Here is a 15,554-nt window from a genome sequence, read left to right as displayed (position 1 = left end):
GATAGCGGAGTCAGGGGATATGGGGAGAAGGCAGGGACGGGGTACTGATGGATTGTGAATGATCAGCCATGATCACATTGAATGGCTGTGCTGGCTCGAAGGACCGAATGGCCTACACCTGCACCTATTATCTATTGTCTCCCACACTCCAAAGACGTACAGGCTTGTAGGTTAATTGCCTTGGTATAAATGTAAAAAATTGTCCCTAGTGTAGGATAGTGTTAGTGTATGGGAACCGTGAGAGAAATATCACACAGTGAGCCAGATGCCAAAAAAAAGATAAAGGGGAAATCTTTTAGGACTGAGATGAGAAAAACATTTTTGCACAGAGAGTGGTGAATCTCTGGAATTCTCTGCCACAGAATGTAGTTGATGCCAGTTCATTGACTATATTTAAGAGGGAGTTACATGTGGCCCTTGTGGGTAATGGTTTCAGGGGATATGGAGAGAAGGCAGGTACAGGATACTGAGTTGGATGATCAGCCATGATCATATTGAATGGCGCTGCAGGCTCGAAGGGCCGAATGGCCTACTCCTGCACCTATTTTCTATGTTTCTAAGTTTCAGAATTTCTGAATAATCAGTTCATGCCTTTAGTTTAGTTTAGTTCGGAGATGCAACAAAGAAACAGGTCGTTCTGCCCACTGAGTCCGCGCCAATCAGCGATCCCCGTACACTAGCACTATCCTACCTGAAGCAAATTAATCTACAAACCTGTACGGCCTTGGAGGACACCAGAGGTGCCGGAGAAAGCTCATGCGGTTGTGGGGAGAAATCCATACAGTCAGGGTCGAACCAGGGGTCTCTGGCAAAAACTTCACAGCTGCGCCACCGTGACTCCCCTTATCGGTGTTTCATTGGATATATTGGTGTTGACAAGAGGTCAAGCCGAGGTTGAGGAAAAGTTTCAGAAGAATGGAGAAGTCTGAGGAATGGTCTCGACCCGAAACGTCAACCATTCCTTCTTTCCAGAGATACTCCAGCATTTTGTGTCTATCTCGCTGAGTTACTCCAGCATTTTGTGTCTATCTTCAGAAGAATGTGTCTATCCTTGCAGGACTGACAATGGTGTTGATTCATTAAAAACGTTTAACAGCATGCAAACACCTGCCGACCGGCACACATATTGATGAAACTTACTCAACCTGATGGTCCCCCACTTATTTTGTATCGGTTTCAAGAAATGATGAAAATGCAACATTGTGTAAATCTGAAATAATCAGAAGGAAATGCTGAAAACACTCAGCATGTTTTGTGGTATCTGCAGACGTTAATGTTCAAGGAAGGTCAAGAATGCATGTGTCTCTCCCAAGATGCTCCTCAATCTGATGATGAGCGTTTTACATTGTTTTCTGCCTTTTATTGCAAGAATTAATGAAGCTGCTAATGGAATATTGTTAGTAATGAATCTATGTGGTAGTAGTATTTGCCTCATAAACATTTCAGAGAATCTACGGCAATTTAAAAACCTCATAAAACTTTAGCAATGGGAGCGCTCTAATACGTTCCTCAGGCTTTTTCATATGTCGACTGATATTAAACTAGAATATTACAGTCACTGGAATCTATAAAAAGCATAAAACTCTGGAAATACATCTGAGACTAAGCAGTATCTGTGGAGGAAGAAATGGCGTTAATGTTACAATCTGATTTTAGCCTTTAATTTATACTTTAGAGATAGCACGGAACCAGGGCCTTCGGCCCACTGGACACGGTGAACGGCGATCACCCTGTACACAAACACTATCCTACACACTAGGGACGATTTACGATTTTAACAAAGCCAATCAACCTACAAACCTACACGTCTTTGGAGTGTGGGAGGAAACCGGTGCACCCTGAGGAAACCCACGGGGATCACGGGAGGGATGCACAAACTCCGTACAGACAGCACCAGCAGTCAGGAACCCGAGTCTCAGGAGCAGTAAGGCAGCAACTCTACCGATGCACCTCTGTGCCATTCAGATGTTCCGAAAAGGAAGTAATTAGAAAGAAATAGGTTTTGAAGATGCAGACAAAAAGGTCTGGTGGAGGAGAAAACAAATGGCAAGATGCGATATTAAACCACAGAATTACAGAAAATATACAGCCATTCTGTATAGGCCATTCTGCCCCTTGAGTCTGTACAGACTCAATAGAAGATAGATACAGTTATTTCCACTACCCTTCCAGCACTCTTCCAGTAGTCCTAAAAAATTAATTCCTTTTAGCTACTTATTACTATAGTGGATAGTGCATTGTAGACCTCAACTACTCACTTTTCACATAAAAATCCTCATGACTTTTTGAGTTCATTTGTCAATCCACTTAATTCTATGTGCCTGGTTCTTCACAACTTGGGCAATAGAAACAGTTTATCATTATGTACTCTGTCCATGTACTCTGTCCATGTACTCTGTCTAAAATGTATATTTTTAAGGCAGCGATAGATAGATTCTTGATTAGTATGGATGTCAGGGGTTATGGGCTGAAGGCAGGAGAATGGGGTTGAGAGGGAAAGATAGGTCAGCCATGATTGAATGGCGGAGTAGACTTCATGGGCCGAATGGCCTAATTCTGATCCTATCACTTATGCACTTATGAACATATCCATAAGTTGGTGACACAACAAACTGGAATCTTGATCAAAACAAAAAGTGCTGAAGGATCTCAGCAGGTCAGACAGCATCTGTGGAGGGAATGGACAGATATCCTTTTGTGTCCACACCCTTCTTCAAACTGTATATATAAATCAGTTTTAATTGACTGGCCCCTTATCTTGCAGCTATTCATTCTAGTGAAAATATCTTGCTGTCTATCCTCTCTAGTACACTTAGGATCTTATATGTTGCAATAAATCCATCTTTTATTCTTTGAATCTCAATAGAATACAAATCTAATATCCATTGCATCTCATGTTAGTGCAACCACTTCATGCCAGAAATTAGCCGAGTTAATTTCAGTCTGAAGAAGGGTCCCGACCCAAAACGTCACCCATCCTTTTCCTCCAGAGATGCTGCCTGGCCCGTTGAGTTAATCCAGCACCTTGTGTCCATCTTTGGTATAAACCAGTATCTGCAGTTCTTTGTTTCTACACAATACATTTTTTTTTCCTATTCTTTCCCCACAACTTTACAGATTATTCTTTATCAATTGATTATGGAATTCCCTTTTGAAGACATTGATTGATTCTGCATCCACCAAATAAATAAATTCCAGTCCATCCCTCCCCCACCCTAGTTCTCTGACCAGTCTGACAGTCCCCTGATTAAATTTTATCTCTGTATGCTTCTTTGTCACTTTCCCCGAGCCAACAATATTCCACTATACATTGTCCTTGACCTTCTTTGGTCTCCCCTTTGATGTCCCCATTTTCACACCTTAGCCTTCCTTACCTCTGTGTCTCCCTCTCCCCTGACTCTCCGTCTGAAGAAGGGTCTCGACCCAAAACGTCACTCATTCCTTCTATCCAGAGATGCTGCCTGTCCCGCTGAGCGTTTTGTGTCTATTTATGGTCCGAGACCACTAATGCAATTATCAAGAAAGCACATCAGCGCCTCTACTTCCTGAGAAGATTACGGAGAGTCGGTTTATCAAGGAGGACTCTCTCTAACTTCTACAGGTGCACAGTAGGGAGCATGCTGACTGGTTGCATTGTGGCTTGGTTCGGCAACTTGAGCGCACTGGAGAGGAAAAGACTACAAAAAGTAATAAACACTGCCCAGTCCATCATTGGCTCTGACCTTCCTTCCATCGAGGGGATTTATCGCAGTCGCTGCCTCAAAAAGGCTGGCAGTATCATCAAAGACCCACACCATCCTGGCACACACTCATCTCCCTGCTACCTTCAGGTAGAAGGTACAGGAGCCTGAAGACTGCAACAACCAGGTTCAGGAATAGCTACTTCCCCACAGCCATTAAACCTGGCTCGGACAAAACTCTGATCATTAACTATTGATTAACTCTGATCACTAACCATTATCTGTTATTTGCACTTTATTAGTTTATTTATTCATGTGTGTATATATTTATATAATGGTTTATGGACACACTGATCTGTTTTGTAGTAAATGCCTGCCATGTTCTGTGTGCTGAAGCAAAGCAAGTATTTCATTGTCCTATCAGGGACACATGACAATAAACTCACTTGAACTTGAAACTTATTTCCAGATCCTTATAATTAGTAGTAAGTAAAAGCTTTTTATCCTGCCACCCTTGTATCTTTCTTCACAATTTCCCCCCTAGTCATTGCACCAGCCACTCATGGCAATATCCTCCCTTGACCTACCTAATTTAAACCAGTCATGATCGGCAACATCTCTAGCAAATTCTCTGTCACGCTTCTTTGCTGCAGGTTTCCACTCGAAACTTATGGCCGCAGCGCCTCATCTCTGAAATCATTCAAATAAATATTTTCTGCGTCCCTTCTCATAACCTTCACATTTTTCTCAAACTGTGGCAATCAGAAGTGGATGCAATATTCCATTTATTGGTTCACAATAAGTTATTGTTTTGTGCAGGCACAACATAACTCCTCTGTTCTTATATGCGTCTCAATTTATGAGACCCAGGACTCAGTAAATTTTCTCTGTATATCTCCTCCAAGGCATTTGCAAGTTTTCTAAAGTGTAGTGACCAGGAATAGAAACGATACTACAGCTGTGGCTGAACCTGTCTTTAATAATAGATTCTTCATAACTTCCTTGCTTATGTTATTTATGTTCCTCTTTATGAAGTCCAGGATTCTGTATACTGCATCTGAATCTATGAAAACGGATATTGCCGTCACGGTCAGGGTAAGGTTCCTTGCACAACTGGATCAGCCTAGTTCAAAGATTACATGCTGATTTTTCTCATACCTGTCCATTCCTGCAACTGATTTAGACTGACCCCTGGTCTGAAGAAGGGTCTTGACCCTGAAACGTCACCTATTTCTTCTCTCCAGAGATGCTGCCTGACCCCCTGAGTTACTCCAACTTTTTGTGTCAATCTTCGGTGTGAACCAGCATCGGCAGTTCCTTCCTACGCACGTATTTAGAATGACACACTTTACATTGTAATATTTCTCCTTATTTTTCTGACCAAGTTCTCTCTCTCTGTATTTTTCTGCACTAATCCTGGTTGCCACCTGTCTATTCCATCAGTTCATCTGTGGCCTCTGTACATTTATCTATATCCTCCTCAATGTCCATTATATATGCAGGTTTTGAATTCTCTGCAAATTATACGATTATCCTCTTGCAACACAAAAAATATCGTTTGTTTAGTTGAGAGATGTAGTGTGGAAACAGGCCCTTCGGCCCACCGAGTCCTCGCCAACCATTGATCACCCATTCACTAGTTCTGTATTATCCCACTTTTGACATCCTACACACCAGGAACAATTTACAGAAGCCAACTAACCATCAAACCTGCACATCGTTTGGAATGGGGGAAGAAACTGGTGCATTGGAGAAATCCCATGCGGTCACAGGGAGAACATGCAAACTCCATACAGACAGCACTCGTACCCAGGATCGAACCTGCGCTGCAAGGCACAAACACTACCACTGCACCACTGTGCTGCCCCTGTGCCACCCTTTATTAATGGCCTCTTGACATTTACCTATATCCTCCTCTTTATTATCTTCTAGACTAAGTGGGACCCATTGGGTCCCATGTTCACACGGGAGGACTGGTTCCCCCATTGCAATATTCCACCTCTCCTCGAATTCCAATATTGGTGGCCAGTGGGGGCTTTCTGGAGGACTAGTATGGGTGTTGTGGGCCGAAGGGACTGGTTTCCAGCGGGCTAGTATTGACATTGTGGGCCAAATGGATTATTGGGCTGGCATCTCAGTCACTCAGGCTTAGTGGGCTGACACTCAGTCATTCAGGCCTGGTGGGCTGGCAGCTCAGTCACTCAGGCCTGGTGGGCTGGCAGCTCAGTCACTCAGCGCTGGTGTGCTGGCAGTTCACTCACGGCTATTCCTTGAAATTCCATGTCAAGCAAAGTGCAGGCCACCAAATCCAATGTTATACCAATGTGCAACCGACGAAAGATCTAAATATATATCACTAAAAATAGTGTTACTACCAGAAACCATGGAAACTCAATTGCTTAAAATCCTCCAGTTCAAAAGGAAATGGTTCTGTTTCATGTCCATAAACCATGTGGCCTCAATCATTTAATTCCATGAACATCCAGCTTTCTGTCAAGGCACTTACATTGTACTTTCTACAATATTTCTGAAATCGTCATGTGCAAACAACATCAACCAATTTTCCTTCAAAAATTGTCTGTTTCAAGGTTTTATAAAACATTGAATTAAATTCAACTTCTTTAAAAACAATCCCTGGTGGTTTTCATCATTTAATCCAGACTCATTCAAATGTTTGTTAACTTTATCTAGATTATGGTTTAACACCTTCAAGTTTCCAATCTTCTCGTTCCACTTCTGTGTCTAGGGATGACTCATATTTTGCTTGGGCAGATTACACCCCGGCGGTATGAACATTGACTTCTCTAACTTCCAATAGGCCTTGATTTCCCTCTCTCTCCACCCCCTCCCCCTTCCTAGTTCATCCATCAGTCTTACTGCCTCTGACTACATTCTCTCTCTGTCCCACCCACTTCCCTGACATCAGTGTGAATATGGGTTTTGACCCGAAATGTCACCAATTCCTTCTCTCCAGAGATGTTGCCTGTCCCACTGAGTTACTCCAGCATTGGGGTGGGAGATTGCAACCTTCACGTGGTCCACCCTGTTTCGACAAATGCAATCAAACTGTCTACACTACTCCAAGACCCATTACAAAAAGAGATTACCAGAGGTTGGAGAAAACGATACAAGGTTTCCTAAAGGGCCTGTCCCACTTGGGCGACCTAATCTGCGAGTTCAGGCGCTTTTGCCCTCGACTCAACACAAGGGCGTAGGAGGTCTTCGTAACTCTCCTTCATGGTCGAGAGTGGTCTCCGCGTACTCGAGGTCTCAGCTAGGTCGCAACGTTTTTTTACAATATGTTAAAAAATCCTCGCGAGTAAACCAAGGTCACCATGGAAAAATCGATACTTTTTTTACTCGTAGGTTTAGTCGTAGTAGATCGTAGTAGGTCGGCATGTTAGTCGTAGGTAATCGCGGGTAGTCGAAGGTAGTTGTAGATAGTCTTCATCATAGTCGAAGGGAGGTCGAAGGAGATCGAAGGAGGTCGTCTTCACACTCCACTTTTCGGTGTCCAATTTCCCCAAAGTTAGTCGTATCTAGTTGTAGCTAGTCGAAGCTGGTCTTCAACATAGTCGATGGAGGTCTTCTACATAGGTGAAGGAGGTCTTCAACATGTCATTTTTTCAAACTCTTCTAAACTTGCCAATTAGGTCGCCCAAGTGGGACAGCCCCTTAACTCTTCCTTTGAAAATAAAAAGGAACCATCTTGACAGACTCATGACTGCTCAAAATGGAGAAGAGATCATTGGGAAGGCACAGCAAATCGCTTTGATTTAGTCATGCAGAAGCCCAGGAAAACTAACAAAGGGATCGACAGACTACCTCTAATATTTATTGAGTAGTATCCAATACATCCTGCTTAGAACAAGCTCTTTATTTCCATGGACTTTATCACAAGGTCTTTATCACTACTATATCTCAATCCCCTTGCTTAGTAGCATCCAAAGCTCACCATATTTTGTACAGTTACACTTACACACCATAAAGCTCCCCTTAATGCCTCTGTATCCCTGTTTAATCTGCTCCCATGCAACTGTGCTCCATTTCTTACGTTCATGCTGTCTGTCTCTTACAAATCATTTTGTTTATCCATTTTAATTATACACGGCTGACTCTCCTTCACCTGTCTAATTAGTTTAAACCTCACAGACTACAAACTTTTTTGTGAAAATACTCATCCCAGCCCCATCCAGATGCAGTCAGTCTGCCTTGTGCTATTTCCACCTTCCCCAGAAACTAATCCTTGATGCCTCAGGAACCAAAAGACCTCCTAGCTACTATCATCTGCACTATCCTTCTGTTCCTATACATCGAGCATGTCAAGAATCAACAGACAGAACAATGAAATTCTTACTTGCAGCTGCACAACAGAATATTTTGCTTGGGTAGCTCACACCCCAGCGGTATGAACAATGACTTCTCTAACTTCAGATAGCCTTTGCATTCCCTCCGCTTCCCAGTTCTCCCACTAGTCTTACTGTCTCTGCCTATATTCTATCTTTGTCCCACCCCCTCCCCTGACATCAGTCTGAAGAAGGGTCTCGACCCGAAACGTCACCCATTCCTTCTCTCCATAGGTGCAGCCTGACCCGTTGAGTTACTCCAGCATTTTGTGTCTACCTTCAATTTAAACCAGTACCTGCAGCTCTTTCCTACACAGAATGTGTAATCTACTCTGTAAACAATATAACAAACAAAAAAAAGTCAAGTATATATCATGGGTTCTGACTTCTATACCATCAAAGTGATTTACAGGAACTGTCTAACAAAGGCAGCCAGCATCATCAGAGACCAACACCACCCTGGCCACAAACACATTTCACCCCGGCAAGATATAGGAGCCTGAAAACTGTAACATCCATGTTCAGGAGCAGCATCTCCCCTACAGCCATCAGGCTATTAAACACTACAACCTCCAAATAAGTTTGGAACTACATCGACTTGGAGGCATTGGTTTTGTCGTTTTGCACTATTATTGTTTGTTTCTATGTATATGTATGTGTGGTTAATCCTCCTGCGCTCCAAGATATAAAGTTTTAGCCTGCTCAACCTAACCATGTAGCTCAGGCCCACAAGTCATGGCCACACCCTCATAAATCTTCACTGCACCCTTGCCAGCATCCAGTGGAAAGATATTTTTATTCCCATTATTAGTTCAGTTCTGTTTAGAGATACAGCGTGGAAACAAACCCTTCGGCCCACTTAGTCCGGGCTGACCAGCAATCCCTGTTACACTAGCACACATTACACACTGGGACAAATTACAATTTTTACCAAAGCCAAATAGCCGACAAACCTCTAGTTCTTTGGAGTGTGGGAAGAAACTGGTTCACCCATGGGAAAACGCACGTGAGTCATGGGAGAGAACATACATACAACGTACAGACAACACCCGTAGTCAGGATCAAACCCGGGTCTCCAGTGCTGTAAGGCAGCAACTCTACCATACCGCTACGCCACTGTGCCACCCTTATCATCAAACATCTGGGCGACACGGTGGCACAGCGGTAGAGTTGCTGCCTTACAGCGCCAGGGACCCGGGTTCGATCCTGACTATGAGTACTGTCAGTACAGAGTATGTACGTTCTCCCCGTGACCTGCGTGGGTTTTCTCAGAGATCTTCGGTTTCCTCCCGCACTCCAAGGACGTACAGGTTTGGAGGCCAATTGGCTTGGTGTAAATGAAAAATTGTCTCCACTGAAGGATAGTGTTGACGTGTGGGGATCGCCAGTCGGCGCGGACTCGGTGGGCAGAAGGGGCTGTTTCCCCGCTGTGTTTCCAAACAGGCTATTCCCAATATAGGTAATATATTACCTGTTAAGGAGTACGAGGTGGTGAATGCTTTAGATTCGCTCCGGGCTGAAGACCCACAGTTCGATTCCACCAAGTATCCATTTACGGAGACCCCAGGAGAGCCTGGATGATGCAAGGCAACTTTCAGCGGAGCAATCCCATTAAACTGGACGGCGGAGAGGCAGCCAATGAAGCCTTCAGCGTTTTCCCTCAATACCTCTTCATGCAGATTATCGTGGTCTGAAATGTGATTTAAACATCATGTGGCATTAGTCCGGTGCAGCGGCAGGACATGATAAAAGATGACAGCAAGCTAATTTAGCACAAGTTAATGTGTTTCACTGCCAGAACATTACTCGCAGTGAACCTATCATATTCTTCATCAAAACAACTTCTTCTTAATGAAACCATATGATAACGCAACCCCCCACATGTACAATGAAACTAGACGTTATGACATTTTAAACAAATACAGTCTTAATAGTCAGATTTTAATTAATTTTCTAAATTATTCATGTACATTGTCATCGGTTCCATTGATTCACTTCACACTCTGTGTTCAGAGCAGGCAGAAATTGATTGTTAATTAGGCTTCAGGGAGAAGAGAAAAGGTTGAAGTCAATTTTTCACAGGCTGAAGTCACTTAATTGTAAATTCATCAGCATTTTAATCAAACTTACCAGTGTGTCAGCTTCACTTTCTCAGTGAGCTTCCCGCACTACCAGCTGATGAAACTCATTACTATTGCGAGAGCATTTATTATCAAGTACAAGTCCAGAGATCAGTGTGTGAGCAGAAACTGCGGATGCTGGTTTAAACCGAAGGTAGACACAAAATGTTGGAGTAACTCAGCTGGACAGGCAGCATCTCTTGAGAGGAGGACTAGGTGATGTTTCGGGTCAAAACCCTTCTTCAGACTAGAGTCAGGGAAAAGGGAAACAAGAGATATAGACGGTGATATAGAGAACAAATGAATGAAAGATAAGCAAATTACTTTTGCATATTTTTCAATAATTTGTTCTATATCTCTCTATATCATCGTTGATACCTCTCATTTCCCCTTCCCTGACTCTAGTCAGATGAAGGGTCTCGACCTGAAACGTCACCCATTCCTTCTCTCCAGAGATGCTGCCTGTCCCACTGAGTTACTCCAACATTTTGTGTCTACCTTCTCTCCAGAGATGCTGCCTGTCCAGCTGAGTTACTCCGGCATTTTGTGTTTACCTTCTATCCAGGGATGCTGCCTGTCCCGCTGAGTTACTCCAGGTTTTTGTGTCTACCTTCTCTCAAGAGATGCTGCCTGTCCCGCTGAGTTATTCCAGCATTTTGTTATCTATCCTTAAAAACAAGCCGCCTCATAATCCTTCGCAAATGCTCAGACAAATTCTGCCTGTGGAGTACTGTTTGAGGATGACGTGGGGCACAGATTCACCAGCGTTATGTCAACTGACCCCGGCTGACTGCCAACTTTGCGTACTCTTCCATATTTATTCACTTTCAGTGCGCTAGCATGCAGTTTTACTTGCTGTAGTCTTTGACGCTAATTGGCCTGTCTCAGGAATAGTTGTTACTTGAGAAAAGTTGTCAAATACAGTAGGAAATGTCAGAAGGAATACAGTATAAAGTGACGGAATATACAATTTTCTTATTTGCACAGTGCATCCTTCATTATCCGCAAATACTAACGCTCCCACTGAGTAACTGAAGAAGCTGGATGATTCAGTGTCTCCCAGTATTGTAAGTTTACCAACTTGTTAGTAAATTTAGAATTTGTCATTACTTTAAACATGTGAGTAAATAGGGTGGCAAGACGAATTTAGAAATAACATCTCTGGTTGATTCTGGCAAAGACAGATACGGTTAGAAAGCAATGCAGCACAGTGGTACATCTGGTAGAGCTACTGCCTCACGACACCCTGGTTCGATCCTGACCTCGGGTGCTATCCGTGTGGAGTTTGCACGTCCTCCCTGTGACCACATGGGTTTTACTCCGGGTGCTCCGGTTTCCTCCCACATCCCAAAGACGTGCAGGTTTGTAGGTTAACTGGCCAATGTTCAGTTGCCCTGAGTGTGCAGGGAGCGGATGAAAAAGTGAGAAAGGATAGAGTAAATGTGAACGGGCGATTGCCAGTTGGTGTGGACATGGTGGGCGGAAGGACCTCTTTCCATGCCTTATCTTTCAATCAGATTTTCAATCAAATAAACTTTTACCATTTCAGTGCAAAGAACACGTACGGAAAAACAGTTTGCCCCACGAGGTCATTACAATGATCAAATCCTGTACTGTGTTTTTGTGGTGCCACAATCATTGTAAATGGAGTAGACTTACAACAGCCCTGACAGCTCAATGCTGGGAATCCAAGCTCGGCTGAGAACTATTGTCTGCAGCAGGGAGAAACATTACCACTATTTGTAATGTCATGGCCTGATATGCAGTCTCCATCACTCTGCCATTACAATCAAGCATGAGATCAATCTTCGTTCAATAAGGATTGCAGATGTCAAGAGTCAAGAGTAACGATGGTTTAATTGTGTAGGGAAGAAAGATGACACGGTGGCGTAGTGGTAGCGGTGAAGCTACTGCCATACAGCGCCAGAGACCCGGGTTCGTTCCTGACTACAGGTGCTGTCTGTACAGAGTTTGTACGTTCTCCCCATGACCTGCGTGGGTTTTCTCCGAGATCTTCAGTTTCCTCCCACACTCCAAAGACATACAGGTTTGTCGGTTAATTGGCTTGGTATGAATGTAAGATTGTCCTTAGTGTGTGTAGGGTAGTCTTAATGTGTGGGGATCGCTGGTCGGCGTGGTCTCCGTTGGTAGTAGGGACTGTATGTCTCGGCTAAATTAAACTAAACTCGCTGCAGATGCTGTTTTACGCTGAAGAGAGACACAAAATGCTGGAGTAACTCAGCGGGTCAGGTAGCATCACCGGAATGAAGGAATGGGTGATGCTTCAGGTTGAGCCCTTTCTTCAGACTGAGAGTCAGGGGAAAGAGCAACGAGAGATGTAGATGGCGATATGGAGAGATATAGAACAAAGAAATGAAAGATGTGCAAAAAAGCAATGATCAAGAAAGTAGTCCATTGTTAGCTGTGGGCCAGGTGAAAACGGACAATGAAACTCACCAGCACGACAGCGAAACTAATACAATGACTAGGGTGGGGGAGGAACGGAGAGAGAGGGGATGCACCCAGCTGAATTATCCAGCATTAAGTGTTTAATTGTCACATTTACTGAAAAGGAACATTGAAATTCTTACTTGTAGTAGCACAACAGGTCTGTAAACAGAGTACTCAACAGATCATATAATAAAGAAGCAAAATAAAATAAATTAAATAAATTAAATAAAACCAATATTTGTGCAAGGACTTGCTGGAAACAGAATCAGGCATAGCTAAAATTGATGTGCCAACAAGATGAAGCCATAAGACTGGATTACATCAAGCTAATGATCGGTGTTGGAGAGAGTTAGCAGCTTCATATTCCTGGCTGTGAACATTTAATGGGTAACTTGTCCTGGCCCACCACATAGATGCAATAATGCAGAAGGCATGCCAGGGTCTCACGTTTCTTAGATTTTTAGTTTAGTTTGGAGATACAGCGCAGGATCAGAACCTTCGGCCGACCGAGTCTGCACCAACCAGCGATCCCCGCACATTAACACTACCCTACTCACACTAGCGACAATTTTACATTTATACCAAGCCAATTAACCTACAAACCGGCACGTCTTTGGAGTGTGGGATGAAACTGAAGATCGCAGAGAAAACCCACGCAGGTCACCGGAGAACGTACAAACTCCGTACAGACAGCACCCGCGGTCAGGATTGAACCCGGGTCTCCGGCACTGTAAGCGCTGTATGGCTGCAACTCTACCGTTGTGCCACCATGCCTATGGTAGAGATGGTTAAAGAGATTTGGTGTGTTTGTCAATAACAAACTTTTACTGATGTACTAAGCAAAGCATCGTGGCCCGTCATGGCAAATTCCAACACGCAGAAACGAAAGAGGCAGAAACAGAGGGAGAGATGGGCTCAGCCTGGTCGATTATGCCCAGGGCCCTCTCCTCCACCGAAAGCATCCACATGAAGAGCTGCCTCACGAAGGAGGCACCTATCATCAAAGATCCCCACTAACTCAGTCACGCCTTCTTCTCACTGCTACCATCGGGCAGGAGGTACAGAATCCTGAATTCCCACACCAGCAGGTTCAAGAACAGCTAATTTTCATACAACTATCAGGTTCTTCAACTGACTTCACAACCTGAATCCTACCTTGACAATGGAACATTACAACCCACCTCTTGCACTAGTTCAGTTTGGTTTATTGTCACACGTACCGAGGTACAGTGAAAAGCTTTTGTTGCGTGCTAACCAATCAGCGGGAAGACAATACATTATTACAAGCAACCTATTTACAGTGTGCAGATACACGATAAGGGACCAATGTTTAGTGCAACTTTTGCAGTAAAGGGCCATTCTTTGGAAAGTGAACCAAAATATCACACACGTGACCAGATGTCATCACATCAAATAATGCATTAAAAAAATGCTTGTAAGAGATTAATCTTATTCATTGCTATTTTCCTACCTACAGAACTATAATGCATGTCTGCTAAAGATATGAACATTCTAGCTTTTGAAAATTCACAAGTTTGTAAGATAAAACTGAGTTATGAAAAAATGCTTCCGTATGGCCAGACATATTTGACGTCTGACCCTAAACATTATCAGAAGAACATAAATATTTAAATTGTTCCCGCTGCACCAAAAAATCCCAGAGCATCATAAAGGACATTTCCCACCCCGGACACTCCCTGTTTGAACTGTTGCCGTCAGGCAGACGGTACAGATCTACAAGGACGAACAGACTAAAAAACAGTTTTTACCCCACTGCTATCCGTAAATGTAGCCGCCAAGGAACGCAGGGGGGAGATATTACTAAGGGACGTGGTACACTGTGAAATCGACAGAAGGATAGAGGGTTGGGTGTGTATGCCTGTGTTCGTGATATTTATTTAGTTGTTTATCTTTTAATATTTTACCTTGTATGTATCGTTAGCTTTTAGAAATGTTTGAATGGTGCACTGACTGGCTGACATTTTTAAATTTCGTTGTACATGGCTCATGTTGCAATGACAATAAAGAAACTATTCTATTCTATTGATATTTTAAAAAAAAGTATCATATACAGTACAAAACAATATACCCGTAATGCTTTCAGAATTAGAAGATATGTATTCCACAATTTTTCATAATTTGTTCACACACGTGACTATGAAAGGGCCAAAAAATGACTCGTATCTTGTATCAACTAGTCTGGCTCCTACTTCTTGTATTGTTCATGTATTGAAAGCACAATGTAAATGTGAGTTGTTGTTCGAGAGTGTAGTTGGAATACTTCTGCCTTTTACACCAAACACCATGCAACAAACTGACAGGAGTGTTGCCAAACTAATCAAAAAATCCCATAACATAACGTGTCAAAAATGAATGGGTAATTGTGAGTCCACACACATTGAGTAATTCTGCAACTGGATTGTGTATCAAGGTAATAATGCCTTGATGGGATTAAGTTATTAGGGAAACCAATTGAAGAAAGCTTTAACAGTTCATCAAAAGAAAGACTGCAAATTCTGTAAACCGAAAATAAAAAAAAAACTGAATATGGAATCTATTGCCAATATTTTGGTCACAGTTTATCAACCTTGAGATATGTCACATCCATGGAGTGCATTTCAATCTGTTTTATTATACACTATAATGGGTTTTGTGGGTGGTGCAATTTTCTTCTCTTTCCTGTTACAGCGAGCCAGGAGAAGGTGCCCGATCTCATCAGAACTGAATCAGGTGATTTGATTTGAACTGAAGTGGCATTATGCTCTGATTTGACCGCAGCAATGTTGGAGGGAAATCTGATACATATTACAGAGAAAAAAAAATTACTATACTCCCATTTTAAAATGGAATACTTGACCGAAACATGGCTTTGGGAAACTAAATTGTTGCAACGCCCACCCAGCCAAAATGATAAAAATCAACCAAACTGAACTGCTTCTGAACAAGAATCAACATGC

General features: G+C 42.9%; 1 protein-coding gene across 1 annotated transcript in view; it reads right to left on the bottom strand.

Moving 5' to 3' along the window:
* LOC129699106 (contactin-associated protein-like 5) overlaps positions 1-15,554 on the bottom strand; it is a 682,034-nt gene that overhangs the window by 70,596 nt on the left and 595,884 nt on the right. The window contains exon 22 of the mRNA XM_055638765.1: positions 9,498-9,716. Coding sequence (XP_055494740.1) covers positions 9,498-9,716 — 219 coding nt within the window. The remainder of the gene's footprint in view (positions 1-9,497; positions 9,717-15,554) is intronic.

The sequence above is a fragment of the Leucoraja erinacea genome, chromosome 7 (genome assembly GCF_028641065.1).
Source record: "Leucoraja erinacea ecotype New England chromosome 7, Leri_hhj_1, whole genome shotgun sequence".
Classification (NCBI taxonomy): domain Eukaryota; kingdom Metazoa; phylum Chordata; class Chondrichthyes; order Rajiformes; family Rajidae; genus Leucoraja; species Leucoraja erinaceus.
The sequence above is the reverse complement of the archived record's forward strand: the minus strand, read 5'-3'. Positions and strand labels throughout refer to the sequence as shown.